The 16,458-nt window shown below is 35.5% G+C and overlaps 1 protein-coding gene across 3 annotated transcripts; it reads left to right on the forward strand.

Moving 5' to 3' along the window:
• Positions 1-664: 664 nt before the first annotated feature.
• LOC101901126 (ATP synthase subunit beta, mitochondrial) lies at positions 665-2,815 on the forward strand. 3 transcript variants are annotated; one of them, XM_005176726.4, is made up of 2 exons: positions 665-822; positions 932-2,815. In XM_005176726.4, exon 2 carries the CDS (start codon positions 988-990, stop codon positions 2,506-2,508), a length of 1,521 nt encoding a protein of 506 aa, XP_005176783.1. In that variant the 5' UTR covers positions 665-822; positions 932-987; the 3' UTR covers positions 2,509-2,815. The 3 variants fall into 3 exon arrangements, with proteins under 3 accessions (XP_005176783.1, XP_005176784.1, XP_019895540.1); XM_005176727.4 differs by having other exon boundaries at positions 709-849; XM_020039981.2 differs by having other exon boundaries at positions 785-879.
• The last annotated feature ends 13,643 nt before the right edge of the window (positions 2,816-16,458 follow it).

Here is a 16,458-nt window from a genome sequence, read left to right on the forward strand (position 1 = left end):
TTTCACTACATAAAACCAGGTTCCCATCTCTGATTTGTATATGTACAATGGATTTATAAACACAATTTTGATGTTTTGATGTTGCACAAATGAGATGTTGTCAAGTGAAAAATTTTTAAAAAATTTGTAATTATATGACTGCTTGACTTTATCTTCTTGATTCTACCATTATTAATACATATATTCGACGTTAATGTGCAACAAATTGTACAAATTTGGGATAAAACTGTTTGGTTTACAATCTTAGATTCAATTTTGTGGAATAACTCCAAGATTCCATTCATGTTTTGTGGGTTTTCCCCATTATAAGAATTTTGTTAAAAAAATGAAAAATAAACAGAGACAATTGTAGCATATTTAAAAGTCTATTTGATACTATAAGACTACAGTGCTACAGTTGTTGCATTTTTCCTAGTGTCTTGAAGTTGAACAACCTTTGAGTTTGAGCCATGTTAGCACCTATGGGCAGCTTTATATGAAAACAAACATCAGCTGTTGCTACTTCTATTAAATTCGATGTAGAGTCTGGATTTCGTAATTCGAAATGATATACAATTTTTGGCGTAAATACACTGTAATAGTCAATGCCTCACTTTCTTATAAAAAGTTGCTAATGATACCCTAAAAATTCCCTCTATTGATTATCTAACATTTCTTCTATCAATCTGGCCAAATAGGCAAATGTCAAGCCATTGTGAATTGGCAGCCATTTTTAGAACAAGAAAAACGGTACCCGTAACGAAGGTTTTACATTCGGCAACACTGCCCTGTTGAAAACGAAGACGGCCACATTGCCTGCAAAAATTTGCTGTTTCGTAATCGGTGAGTGCATAAGTTGAGAGCTAGTTGGTGTGTGAAAAAATTCTTTTCATTTTTTAAGTAATTATTGCAAACTTTAATAAAATATTTTTATTAAAATTATCTGTTTCAGGAGCGCGTTCACCTCAATTACTTTCTTTTACGGGCATATTATAAAAAATCGAGAAAATGTTCTCTGCCGCACGTACGGCCTTAAGCAGGTCAGATAAGAAAGTTATATCACTACTTGCCCAAAGCCAACGCGAGTACGCCAAGGCTGCCGCTAAGGCTGCTGTTGGTAATGGCAAAATTGTGGCTGTTATTGGTGCCGTCGTCGATGTCCAATTCGAGGATCAATTGCCCCCAATTTTGAATGCCTTGGAAGTTGAAAACCGCTCTCCCCGTTTGGTGTTGGAAGTAGCCCAGCACTTGGGTGAGAACACTGTCCGTACTATTGCTATGGACGGTACTGAAGGTTTGGTACGTGGACAAAAGGTCAACGATACTGGCTACCCAATCCGTATTCCCGTCGGTGCTGAGACTTTGGGCCGTATCATCAACGTCATCGGTGAACCCATCGATGAACGTGGTCCCATTCCCACCGACAAGACCGCTCCCATCCACGCTGAAGCCCCCGAATTCGTGGACATGAGCGTCGAACAAGAAATCTTGGTTACCGGTATCAAGGTCGTCGATTTGCTTGCTCCCTACGCCAAGGGTGGTAAGATTGGTTTGTTCGGTGGTGCTGGTGTCGGCAAGACCGTATTGATTATGGAACTTATCAACAATGTCGCCAAGGCCCATGGTGGTTACTCCGTATTCGCTGGTGTCGGTGAACGTACCCGTGAAGGTAACGATTTGTACAATGAAATGATTGAATCCGGTGTCATTTCCCTTAAGGACAAGACCTCCAAGGTAGCTCTTGTCTACGGTCAAATGAACGAACCCCCAGGCGCCCGTGCTCGTGTCGCTTTGACTGGTTTGACTGTTGCTGAATACTTCCGTGATCAAGAAGGCCAAGATGTATTGCTTTTCATTGACAACATTTTCCGTTTCACCCAGGCTGGTTCTGAGGTATCTGCCTTGTTGGGTCGTATTCCATCTGCTGTCGGTTACCAACCAACCTTGGCCACTGATATGGGTTCTATGCAGGAACGTATTACCACCACCAAGAAGGGTTCCATCACTTCTGTGCAGGCCATTTATGTACCTGCTGACGATTTGACTGATCCTGCCCCAGCCACAACATTCGCTCACTTGGACGCCACCACTGTATTGTCCCGTGCTATTGCCGAATTGGGTATCTACCCAGCTGTGGATCCTCTCGATTCCACCTCTCGTATCATGGACCCCAACATCATTGGCCACACTCACTACAACGTTGCTCGTGGTGTGCAAAAGATCTTGCAAGATTACAAGTCCCTTCAAGATATCATTGCTATCTTGGGTATGGATGAATTGTCTGAAGAAGATAAATTGACCGTAGCCCGTGCCCGTAAGATCCAACGTTTCTTGTCTCAACCTTTCCAAGTCGCTGAAGTTTTCACCGGTCATGCCGGTAAATTGGTGCCCCTCGAAGAAACCATCAAGGGCTTCAGCCAAATCTTGGCTGGTGAATACGATCACCTTCCCGAAGTCGCTTTCTACATGGTTGGTCCCATTGAAGAAGTCGTCGAAAAGGCCGAGCGTCTCGCCAAGGAAGCCGCTTAAGCGTCGTCATCATTACCATCTTCAACATAACCTATAAAACCAACATTAGTTCTAGAACAAAACAACCAACAGCAGTTACAAAAAACATTAAAGAAATTCAATAATTGAATTGCTCTATAGCCTAAACCGAAGGATTGCTGCCATCTAAAACGGAAACCTTCTTCAATCTTAAAATGTTCGTTTTAAACGATTTCGTAAGAGAAAAATGAAATGTTATTTAACTTAAAGTGATGATTAATATCTTCGGAAACAAAAAATGTATGCTAAAACAAAACGAAAATCATAATAAAAACTAAAAAAAACAAAATTTCCAGCTGGACTTTTGATTTTTTCCAAAATTTTCATTGTGGATTACATATTCAATGTGGTGTTGCATAACCAACTGCTTTGAACTTTTCTTTCTCGGCATTTGTGTGTATAAGAGATGCGTGTGTGTGTTGGTGCGCGGGGGAAAAATGAGCGTATGTGTGTGCGCCGAAATTAGTAGCTAAAGAACATCGTGAAAAAGGGACTTGGTTAAAGAAATCATATGACATATGAATTTATTTTTTGGAATATGTAGGAAATGTTTTTTTTTTTCTGACTACAGTTATTTTATAAAAAGAAAGATCGACATGTTATTTCGAATCTTTAATAAAATAGTTCTCTTCAGCTGATAGGATAGATATTGCACAGGTCTCTGTTGTGTAATAAAGGCGTATTCGACGGCAATGTGGGATTCTGTAAAGCCGGTGTAGAAATATTTTTGGTACATTTCCAAATGTTGCAACGAGAATGTTTATCTTTAATTATGATGGGTAGCAAACAAAGCAAATGCCTATTACGTGAATGATAGAACTTACTAGTATTTATTATGCAAAACAATGGGAAAGTTCATAGAAATGTTTGAAGTAAATAATTTAACAGTTTGCTTGTTTGTTAGTTTTTAACCGAGGACGTCTCTATTAGCTTAATTGCAAATGAAACGAATATGTGGTCAATTGCATACTTAATACAATTTCTTAAATGGAAAGTAGATAGAGAGGGGGAAGTTTATATTTAATAAAAATACATGTTATAATTAATGATTGTGAACGATACATGTAGATTTTTTTCTAAGAGCTTTTGTTTGTTAAATGGATTTTTAATAATAAAGTTTCTCCGGCTATGCGGGAATGGGAAACAATTGCCACAAAATTTCTAATAGAAATGGTATTGGTACTACGTTTTTGAATATTCCTATAGTTCTGGGGAAAAATCAATCTTAAAGCAATTACATTTTATAGGAACACCAATATGCGTCGGCATCTAAAGTTGCCTATGTTTGTAAATTACGTTAACAAGTCTCCCTTACAAACACATTGTTCTTATGACTATGCGCCCTAATTATGTCTGAATTAAATTTGTGTGTACAAAATATGCTTATTTAACAAAATACAAGGATTCTAAAGTTGATTACAAAAAAATTGTGTTGGGTACAAATTATTAGCATTGTTTTTATTTTCCATTTTCTTTTCCAATGTATTCTGTTCTTCAACATAACCTTAAAGGTTACGTCAAACGGGGAGTGTAACAAAATGAACACTGACAGCTCGGCTGTGTTTGTTTATAATTGATTGGAAGATAGTAATTTCTAGCAAAGTTTTTTTTTTTTAATTTTAATTATTATTACTATGTATTAGTAAGGCAAATGCATTCGATTATATTTTTTCATATTTTAGTTTAAACGCAAAACAGTATTTACGTTTCTCTATTGTGTCCCCTGCATATTCTTCATACGTCAAATGTTACGTGAGAAGCAAAACATGATAACAACGAGTATAAATAATTAATACACATATGCTCTGTTCCGGAACCTAAAATATTATATTATTATTCAAACATTGAAAAACTAGTAGATTTAGTAAGATAATTAATTTTTCAGATTATATTTATCTATTTATAAGTCTTTTGCTTGCAGCTTTCTTTGTTTGTTGGGGTGAGCGGTAAAGGGGAATGAAAATTAAAAAAATTATTCGTACTTGCGAATCCTTTTGTGTTTTTATTTTTACAGCGTTATCTAAAATTCGACGTACTCAGTCGACATTTTTTACCATACAAGTAAAACATATGTAGTTATATCATAGTGGCCCGAATTCGTCGGACGTACGAAATTTCAAATTTGTACTATTTCAACATTGATTATTGAACAATTTCTTTTTTTTTTTTGCGTTCAAAATAGAAACCATGGTAGAATTAAGAAGGTAAAGACATGTAATCATATGTTTATATTTTTTACAAAATTATTCATTTGACAACATCTCATTGTCAAAATGAATATTTATAAATCCATTGTACATACACATATCGGAGATGGGAACCTGCTTTCTATGCAGTGAAATTTAAAAGAAGTACTGAATACAAATACGACTTTCTCTCTCACGGGAAAAAATTGCAAACAGCATCTTGAAAAAAATTGTAAGATAACAGCTGATCCATGGTAGAAGAAGACAGATAGATGCTTAAACGGTTGGGACATGGTAGAAGAATATAGGTAGGCGCATCGACTCAGCTGCTGGGACAATGAACTGTCAAACTAATTTTGGAATTTAAAATGTTGATATGAAATGTTATAAGAAAAAATATAAAAATCTATTTATTTTTGAAGGAACATTTAACAATTTTTGACACATCAATGTTCCCAAGCGTTGATGCATCTATCTGTATTCTTCTACCATGGGTTGGGAACATTGATATGTCAAATTTTTTTGAATGTTTTGTCAAAAATAAGTACTTTTTTATATGGTTTCTTATACGACACAAATGATGGATGTTATGATATGAATTTTACAACAATTTTTACAATTTTCAATAATTTTTTATTCAACATTTTGAATTCCAAAATTTGTTTGACAGTTCATTGTCACAGCAGCTGTGTCGGTGCGACTACCTGTATTCTTTTGCCACGAGCTATCAAAAGAACTTTGGTTCAAATCTTAATGGCGAAAATATTTTGCTGCAGTTTATACTTCAAATAAATCCTCATAAAGTAGGTTTACTCATGGTACAATAAGGAGGTAGAACAGCTTCGTAAAACTACAGAAATACAGCCCTGAGGCTATGCCCACTTCCTGTCAAATTTGCATGTAACAAGTTGTTTTCTTTCGTTCAATATTTTTCCTCATTTTTAAAATCAGTTAAACAGTGCAAAAAATGAATGAAATGCCTAAATAGTTCTATCTTTGAATTACATGGCAAAACTGGCGAATAGCTTCAATGAGCGCCCCCCAATGAACGCGTCTTCCAATCATTGGTTTTAAAAATATTTTGTTTTTATTTTCCAAAACAATAAATACATACACTAAATTGGCAGAAGTCGGTCACACTTAGAAAAAAATTGTAATCAGCTGGTAGCTCTACCTTACCTTCTTATTGTACCATAGGTTTACTTTACAAAAACATGGCATTACGGGGACATTTTTCCAGCAAGAATTTGCAAACTCTCAGTAACTCAAATGTACCTTCACTTCGCTCTTATTTACTGGACTTTTGGGCAAATGAACAGTTTGTTTACAAACACATTTTTTTACAGTTTAATTACATTTATAGTTTTTATGGCAATTATTACCCGATATAGCTATTTGCAAGTTCATTATAATGTTCATTTCCAAAATGAAAATATGGAACATTAATTTTAAATGATGATAATTTCTGGTACTTTAAAAGGTTAATATTTAAACATTATTAAATAGAATATGTAATGAAATTTAACGTTTATGACGGAAATTTTTGGCAAATGGAATTTTTGTGAAAGAAGGTTGTGTTTCATTGAACCGGAAAGAGGAAGCTAATATAATGGCTATAAAAATAACACTCTGCGACAAAATTATTATTTTGTTTTTGTTATTACAGGAAAATCGAGTAGATATTGAAAAATGAAAATAGAGCTAAAAATAGAAGATACGTGTATCGGCATTTTGAAAGTTTACACTGCAAAGAAACTTAGTTTGTCATTCCGTTTGTAACACCTCGAAATATACATTCTAGACCCCACAAAGTATATATATGCTTGATCAGCATTAAATTCTATGTCGATCGTCCGTCTATCCGCCAGTCCGTCTGTGGAAAAAACTCTAGCTTTCGAACGAAATGAAGTAGATTGATAAAATTGTACCCAAATGTATATTATTGGAATTGTTTAAAATTTGGTATTTGAAGTTGTGCAGGTCCACGTCTTCGTATAGACTACTAAAATAACAGCTACATTCGGTATTTTTAAGATTTTAGCAGAGTTTTTTTATTGTTTTGGAGAATTGCTAAATTCGTTCCAAATGGTGGAGGGTATTCAAAGATCGGTCCGGCCGAACTTACAGCTTTTTTACTTGTTTTTTTTATTATCGGATTAAGTTTTCTTTAAAACTGGACATCTTTATATCTAAAGTGTCTTTGGCAAGATTACTGATAACAGTAGGAGATTCTTGTTCGCAGTTTTTCCGTCCTTTTTTTAAATATGGATAAAAACTTTCTTAAACGGCACTGTACCAAGTCTAAATATTCTTTTCCATGAAAATCTACTGTAAGTCTCAGAGTACATTAAAAGTTCAAATATTAATTTTACGTCAATAATTCAAAAATATTAAAACACATTTTAAGGTTAAAGCCGTTCTTCATGCAAAGTTGTCCTTAAAAATCTAAAATATTGCGAATATTTTCAGCGAATTAGGGAGGAGTGCTAAATTTTGCAGAAATAAACGAAGTTTTTACTAATAAAAAACTATGCTGTTTTTTTATACCCTCAGCCATATGGCTAGTCGAATTAGCGGTGTTAGTTAGGTTTCTTTGGACCAAACCCGTTTCAGAACATTTTGAGTCGATGTAGCGATATCCGTCCGTCCGTCTGGCTGGTTGGCGAACACGATAACTCTCGAAGGGAGTAACCGATTTGATCCAAACTTGGTACATTGTTACATTATTCTCAAACTTAGATCGAGTTCGGAGATGGACAATATCGGTCCACTCCTTCTGGTACCCACCCCACAAAATGTTAACATTTTCAAAAAAATAATTTACTGCACAGAAAGAGGGCGGATAATCCGTTTTTACTCCAACTTTGCAAATCCTAATATTTGCACCAGTGCTAGGTCAGGTGTGAAAATGGACAATATCGGTCCACTCCATCGAGTACCTCCCCCACAAAGGGTCAAAATTGTGAATAATTATAACTCTTATAAAATGTGATGTAAGTGCCCGATTGATTTTAAATTACCCACATCACAATATTTTTATTAACCCAAGGTCTAGTGTGAAGATGGAATATTTCGGTTAACTTCTTCTGGTACCTCACCCACAAATGGTCAAAATATTGTATATTCATAAAGTCACAAAACACGAAATTGATATCCGATTCAATTCTCAATATCTCGATCTCAATATTTTCATCAAAACAATATCTGATATAAAGGTGGTAGAGATTCGATCATTCCTTCTTGTACCTTCCCCACAGAGGGTCAAGGTTATGAATAACCAAAACGATCATAAAATCCGAATAAAATCAGGTTCTCTTTAAATCACACACATCACAATATTTTTATTAACCCATGGCCTGGTGTGAAGGTGAGCTATATCGGTCAACTCCTTCTGGTACTTCCCCCACAAAGAATTAACATTTTTTGAATTTCCATGAAGCTCATAAAATGCGAAATTAACATCCGATTCCATTCAGACTTGGTACATCTCAATATTTTCATCAACACAAGATCTGTTACAAAGATGGTAGAGATCGGACCAGTTCTTCTGGTAACTCCCCCACATGGGGTTAAAGATATTGAAAAATAAAACACTCAAAGAAAGCGAAATAAGCATCCAACTCTCTTCAAATTTCAAACATACAAACATATTTGCTAACACAAGATTATATATCTGCGATCCTCCTCTGATACCTCACTCACCATAAAGAGTAAGAATTTCTAACACTTTTGTCTGTCATAACATGCGAAACACGTCAGCGGTTCTTTTCAACTTGCTATATCTAACTTGCATTATTTAATATATGAGTATTTTTGGTGTTTAGCTAAGATTTAGACTCTTGACGTCTTCTAGGATCTATAGTAGAATTTTATGACAAATAATTTTGTGGAATATTTTTACTTGCTACGATCGCGTTCAAAGGAAGTTTTTAAACATATTTTTAAAAAAGTACCAAAAAGACGACTTTGTTGACTCGCTTGAGGGTTAAAATTTTAAACCTTAATTTTCCTTGTAATTTTTTCTGTAGTATTGCTAAAGACACGGATTCCGACAAATCTTTATCTGAAAAATTACAAAAGTGTGGAAATGTATCTATCTTTCTGTATAAACTTTTAAAATGTCGATATACGTGTCTTCTTCCTTTTTCATAATCTGCTGGATGTTCCCCAAAATCATATAACGGTTGATGATTTTCGCCACATTTTTTCTCGGATTTGTTTAAAAATTGGTAATTGTAGGTCATATTGGGTCCACATTTTGGTATGGCCCCCATATAACGGTATCTCCCGATATTCGTTATTTTGATGATTTTTGCCACATTTTTCCAAAGATTTGTCCAAAATATGCTATTTGTAGTTCATAATGGGTTCTAGCTCCTGTGGCGGAACATAGTATATATAAGTCAACATTTTCGTATAGCCCCTGCATAGTGATACCTCCCGATTTTCGGTATTTTGATTACTTTCGCCAAATTTGTTCACGGATTTTTTTAAAAATTGGATTTTGTAGTTCATGATTGGTTCTAGCTCCAGTGGCAGAACATTGAATATTTGGGCCCATGTTTTCCTATAGCGCACATATAATGACAGCCACCGATATTCGGAATTTTGATAATCCTATTCACATTCACTCACCAAATTGTTTCAAATTTGGTAGATGACAATCTAAATTGTATATAGTGGTTCCGGTTTCGGCATATCCCCCATATAACGGCCTAACCCACCTTACGATTTTTTTTAAAGTTTAACAGCATTATCCAAATTGTCTTACTGGTATTTCTAGTTTAAAGTGAAACACGTTTGAACTTTTATATTAATACGTTTTTTTACCTAATGGTGGAGCGTATTATATATTCCGGCTCGGCCGAACTTTACGTTTTTTTCTTGTGAATTGTCCGTTTAAAATTGTGGAATGTGCCTAAAAGTATGCTTTAAAATGCTATACATAATCTTTACAGATAACGTAATTGTGAGAATTTTGCAAATCTACTTCAAAAGAGCTGGCAAGACATATATGATATCATAACAGGACATTTTCGAAAGGATGGGAATATAATATTAAAAAAATGATTTTCCCCGGAGCTGTATTCATTTTAATAAATTCTAAGTCTTGCGCAAAAGTTCGAAAAATCTGTATGGTTGTGTAAATTTACAGGGGATTTACAAAAATACCAATGTTTTCATTCTCTTCTGCCAAACACTCTGGATACTGATGATTCAGATTCAAATAATCCATTTTTTCAGTTAGGTATCAATTAAAAACTTGTGAGGTAAAAACAAAAATAAATTACCAGTGACTCAGTGTTGTGAAAAAAAAAAAATATTTCTTTGATTCGCTAAATAATTGGGCCAACCAGATCATATTTGTCCAATTAGCTAATTTAATTGGATAATTTTTTAACGAATTTTCCATTTTGAAATATTTAAACACATTTTAATAAAGTTCATTGCCGGCCAACGAGTGGTACGGAACCAATTTGAATATAAATACTGGTCTGTACATCTGAGGTGTTACAGTTTCATTTTAGAACGCTAATAGACTATTTAGAGAACTAATTACAAAGCAAAAATGTTGCCAATACTATATTTGACAATAATTTCATTACTTATTATGGTAAAAATTGAAAATAATTTTGTGCAATTGTGAAAAGTGTTTTATTCAATTTTTATATTTTTTATAAAGAAACTAGTGATTGGATGTGCTAATTTGTGAATTTGATGAATTATATGCATATCTGAAAGTTTAAAGAGGACAAATAAAAAAAAACAGTTATGTTCAGCCAATCCATCATTTGTGAAAGAATCTCATTTTGTCGGCTAGTAAAAATCTATTTATTTGGAATTTACAATTAAGGAAATACATGCCCATTTGTTTGTAAATATCCCGTATGCAGTGTGGCGGCAACCATTAAAATATGAAAATTCAAACGCCATAATTTTTACATTTTTATTTTAAATTTTCTTGAATGAAATCAAAAATGTCGGAAACAGCATCAAATTTTAGAATAAATTTAGATTTGTTCGAATTGGTCACCTTTGGCACGAATTATGGCCTTCAAGCGGACAATAAAACCGTCACACGATGCCCGAATATTGCTCTGCGGTATTTTGGCCAATTCCCGGCTAAGCGCTTGCTTGAGGTGATCGACACTTTCGTATTTTTTAGTGCCAACCTTGCTTTCCAAAATACTCCAGACAAACGACCAACCAGTCCAACGGATTGGACTGCGCGCTGGAAATGAAGCGAGGAACCTAATTTTGTAACCATTCATGGGTGGCTGAGTGCGTTGGTGGGAGTGACCAAGGTTTGCGGCCAAAATGTACGTGCCCAAGGCTTTAATACACCCTCCAGAATATTTTCGCGATAATAATCGGCATTTATTCAAATGCCACGGTCGATTAATACGAGCCGAGAGCGACCATCGGCTGTTATGGCGATCCACACCACCATCATGGCCGTCGCTTGACTTCTGGTGGCCAACCGAAGGTGCAGATTTTCAGCTGACCTCTTTGGCAAGTAAACAATATCATTTTATTTGTTTACCAACTGCTGGACAACGAATGTTTTCTCATCGGAGAAAACCGTATTCGGCAATTCACCACTTTCGGCCAAGCGAAGCAACTCTTTAGCTCTTTTGAGTCTATTTTCTGTCTGTTGCGGTGTAAGTTCTTGAACTTTTTGAAATTTCAATGGCTTTACCGCGAACACATTTTTCAATATTTGCCAAATGGAATATTGCGATATGTTCAGCTCACGATCCATGTTTCGGCCACTGCGACGCGGGTTTCGATCAAGTCGCTTCTTTACTTTTCGAACCATTTCTGCTGATGTTGCTGTTTTCTTCCGTCCAATTCCTTGACGTCGGGTTACGCTACCAGTATCATCGTAACGAGCGATGGTACGAGACACAAACGATTTATTAACATTTAAATGCTGGAGTGCTCTAACGAGAGCCACTTGTGGTTTTCCAGCCAAATGTAAAGAAATCGCACTATCACGCTTGAATTCCATCGCAAATAACTTTTTTTCGGAAAAATTCTCACCAAAATGCAAATCATTTGTTTGACCCAAGGACGAACGCTATTGAAATTTGAGATAATCGATCACATTTATACATATGTACCATATATACCTTTGTCCGATTTGCCTTTTATTGTGCACCAAACGTGTAATATCGGCCCAAATAGTATAGAATATTGCACAAACGACCTAATTAGACCTGAAAATATATATTCCAATTTGATCGAATTTGGGTTTTTTTATGTTTATGCAAATGATCTAAATTTTTGCAAACTAGAATAGTCCCAATATTAAGGTACTCAACATTTTAAACAATCGAGCGCATTCTGCAACAAAATTAGCTATAATTTAGTTATCATGTGGTCTGTTCCAGAACCTGCAAAAATCTACTAGTTTTGCAATTTTCTCCGATATCATAAAGGGAAAATCGGTTATCGTATTAAAAACTTTTACATTCTTGTAGTTCTGGAACAGACCAATGGTACTTATTAGACATATAATCTCGGTACCGACGTGTTTATAGAATTTTATTGTTATAGAATTAAATGTATGATGCCTTTAAATAAAAATTTATTTGTTTTATTTTTCAGCCTCTTCAGTCATTTCAAAGACCGGCATTTCCATATCCGCCTTATGTTACACCTTTGCCATTCGAAATAATGCCAACATTTTCAGACGTTGGACCATCAACATATACCGTTCCGGACATTCAAATACCATATTATTATTATCCTCAATATAGTCAAAAAATGCGTATCTGGCCTTATGTCATTGACTCGTACAATGATAATACTGATCTTCAAATCCAATATCCATATGTGCAGCCGCAACAGAATTGGTATTTGGGCAAAAAATAAAAACCCCAAATCGCATTTCTTTTTGAGTTGAAATGTGTTATAATCAGTTGAAGACTTGTTTGTAGTTTTAAATATAATTATACATTTTTGTAATCATAAACAAAATAAAATAAGAAATAATATTAAAAAAAAATCCTGTTTATTGATAACATTATTTCGGGAGATCTTTATCGACAGTAAGTGTTCACATCTTATGTGTTATAGTTTATTTTAAAATTGGTTTTTAAACTTCAATTTCAAACTGATAATGAAGTGCTTTGCAATACTTTTTGTCAGGTTTTGGATTTGTAAACAAACTAGCCTGCTACTTCGTCTGCGAAAAAGTCACTGTTGAACTTTCTTAGTTAAAAATTTTAGTTAAAAATTCATACATTTTACTAATTTTTCAGAAATTCAAGTTCTTCCTTTGTCGGAAAGAATACAGGGTGAGATGAAAACACTGCAACCAAGATCAGACTGTTGTTATTACTAAGTCACTCGTCCGACAGTTGTTAAAATTATTCCAGTGACAGCTTTATATTGTTTAAAGCGTACAAAAGCATTTTGGTGGAGTTCAAGCGTGATAGTGTAATTTCTTTATATTTGGCTGGAAAACCACAAGTGGCTATTGTTAGAACACTCCAGCATTTAAATGTGAATTAATCTTTTGTGTCTCGTACAATCTCTCGTTACCGTGATACTGGTCGTGTAGCCCGACGTCAAGAAAGTGGACGTGGAAATTGGAAATGGTTCGAAGAAAGCGACTTGATCGAAACACGCGCCGCAGTGGCCAAAAAATGGCTCGTGAGCTGAACATATCGCAATATTCCATTCGGCAAATACTGAAAAATGTGTTCGGGGTAAAGCCATTGAAATTGCAAAAAGTGCAAGAACTTACACCGCAACAGAAAGAAAATTGACTCAAAAGAGCTAAAGAGTTGCTTTGCTTGACCGACAGTGGTGAACTGCCGCATTTGGTTTTCTCCGATGAGAAAACATTAATTGTCCAGCAGTTTGTAAACAAACAAAATGATCGTGTTTACTTGCCAAAGAGGTCAGCTTAAAATGTGCTCCATCGTTGGCTACCAATACTCATGCGCCGGCCTTGGTGATGGTGTGGGCCACCATAACAGCCGATGGTCACTCTCCGCTCGTATTAATCGACCATGGTACAGAATAAATACCGAATATTATCGCGAAAATATTCTGGAGGGTGTATTAAAGCCTTAGGCACGCAAACATTTTGGCCGCAGACCTTGAACATTCCAACAGGACTCAGCACCATCGCACTCAGTTTCCTCGCTTCATTTCTAGCGCACAATGGCCACCAAAATCTTCGGATACCAATCCGTTGTACTATTGTATTGTATTGACTACCAAAGTGCAGATCACTTCAAGCAAGCGCTTCGCCAGGAATGGACAAAATATCGCAGAGCAACATTCGGGCAGCGTGTGACGGTTTCATTGGCCGTTTGAAGGCCATAATTCGTGCCAAAGGTGACCAATTTAAATTTATTCTAAAATTTGATGCTATTTCCGACATTTTTTGCTTTCATTCAATAAAATTAAAAAGAAGGTGAAAAAATTATGGCGTTTGACTTTGTTGGAGTTTTTTTATCTCACCCTGTAATAGGAAAATTTTTAACTTTCACACTAAAAAGTCTTCAAAATCTTTTATTTTGAAGTTTACCGAGGTGGATTTTAGTCAAATCTATTGTGCAACGGACCATTTTTTCTGTCCAAAACTATTTCGACGTCTCCATGTGTAAACTTTTGAAACTGACTGATTTTTTTCTCTGCCAATTCAACTTAGAACAATTTTAGTATCATTTAGTACTTTTGCAACAATTGTAATAGTATTTTGAAAATAATCTCCATATCTAAACGTCAGATACTAACAGTGACCTTAATAGCACATTTCAAGGTTTCAGCTCTTTAATTTCTCCCATCAGACAAATTTAGCGCAATTATAGAAGGCATATTCCAAACCAGCTCCAAATCTTGATTACTGATATCAACAATGTCCCCAATATCAAATTTCGAGATTCCAGCTCTAGCTCTTTAGTACTTTTCCAACAATTATAGTAAAAATTTCCAAATCAGGATCGTATCTTAATCAAAGACACCAAAAGTCACGTTTTTTTATTGAATTTCATGAATTCAGTTTTATTCCTTCACCCAATTTATTACTTTTCGTACAATTATAGTACACATTTCCCAATTCACCTCCATATCTCTTTTTCATCATCTATCTCAATAATAAATTTGAGGATTCCAGTCATATCCCTTCACCCTATACGTAATTTAGTACCATTTAGAACTTTTCGTTCAAATACGGACGTATTTTCACACAATGCCAGATCTCAAATACAGATACTATCAGTAATCTAAATATCAAATTTCCGAATTTTATCTCTATATTCAACCAATATCAAATTTAGTACCATTTAGTACTTTTCGTACAATTATTATACGCACTTCCAAAACCACCTTCATATGTCCAGGCTACGCAACACCTAATACAACATTTTAGATTTCAAGCACTATATAGTTCACTCAATACCAAATTGTACCAATTATGGTGATATTTAGTACATTTCGTGCATTTGTAGTACACATACAGGGTGAGATAAAAAAAACTGCAACAAAGACAAACGCCATAATTTTTACAATTTTTTAAATTTTATTGAATGAAGCAAAAATGTTGGAAATTGCATCAAATTTTAGAATAAGTTTAGATTGTTCGAATAGTTCACCTTTGGCACGAATTATTGTCTTCAAACGGCCAATAAAATCGTCACACGCTGCCCGAATGTTGCTCTGCGGTATTTTGGCCCACTCCCGTCGAAGCGCTTGCTTGAGGTGATCGTCACTTTGGTATTTTTTAGTGCCAATCTTGTTTTCCAAAATACTCCAAACACAATAGTCCAACGGATTGGTATCCGGAGATTTTAGTGGCCATTGTGCGCTGGAAATGAACGAGGAACCTCATTGTGTGGCGGGTGCTGAGTGCGACGGTGCTGAGTCCTGTTAGAATGTCCAAGGTTTGCAGCCAAAATGTTTGCCCAAGGATTTAATACACCCTCCAGCATATTTTCGCGATAATATTCGGCATTTATTCTGATGCCACGGTCGATTAATACAAGCGGAGAGCGACCATCGGCTGTTATGGCGGCCAACACCATCACCATGACCGGCACTTGAGTTCTGGTGGCCAACCGTAGGTGCACATTTTCAGCTGACCTCTTTGGCAAGTAAACACGATCATTTTGTTTGTTTACAAACTGCTGGACAACGAATGTTTTCCCATCGGAGAAAACCAAATTCGGCAATTCACCACTTTCGGCCAAGCGAAGCAACTAATTAGCTCTTTTGAGTCTATTTTATTTCTGTTGCGGTGTAAGTTCTTGCACTTTTTGGAATTTCAATGACTTTACCCCCAGCTCATTTTTCAATATTTGCCGAATGGAATATTGCGATATGTTCAGCTTATGAGCCATTTTTCGACAACTACGACGCAGGTTTCAATTAAGTCGCTTCTTTGCTTTTCGAACCATTTCTGCTGATGTTGCTGTTTTCTTCCGTCCACTTCCTTGACGTCGGGCTACGCTACCAGTATAAGGGTAAAGAGCGATGGTACGAAACATAAAAGATTTATTCACATTTAAATGCTAAAGTGCTCCAACGATATCCACTTGTGGTTTTCCAGCCAAATATGAAGAAATCACACTATCACGCTTGAATTCCATAACGAATAACATTTCTTGTAAACAATATAATGAGCTGTCACTGGAATAATTTTAACAGCTGTCGGACTAGTGGCTTAGAAATGAAAGCAGTCTGAAGTTGGTTGCAGTTTTTTCATCTCACCCTGTACATGGGCTACAAA

Source organism: Musca domestica, unplaced genomic scaffold (assembly GCF_030504385.1).
Source record: "Musca domestica strain aabys unplaced genomic scaffold, Musca_domestica.polishedcontigs.V.1.1 29, whole genome shotgun sequence".
NCBI lineage: Eukaryota > Metazoa > Arthropoda > Insecta > Diptera > Muscidae > Musca > Musca domestica.

Coding starts and splice junctions, on each gene's coding strand:
- LOC101901126 (XM_005176726.4), top strand. CDS start 988: ATGTTCTCTGCCGCACGTACGGCCTTAAGCAGGTCAGATAAGAAAGTT.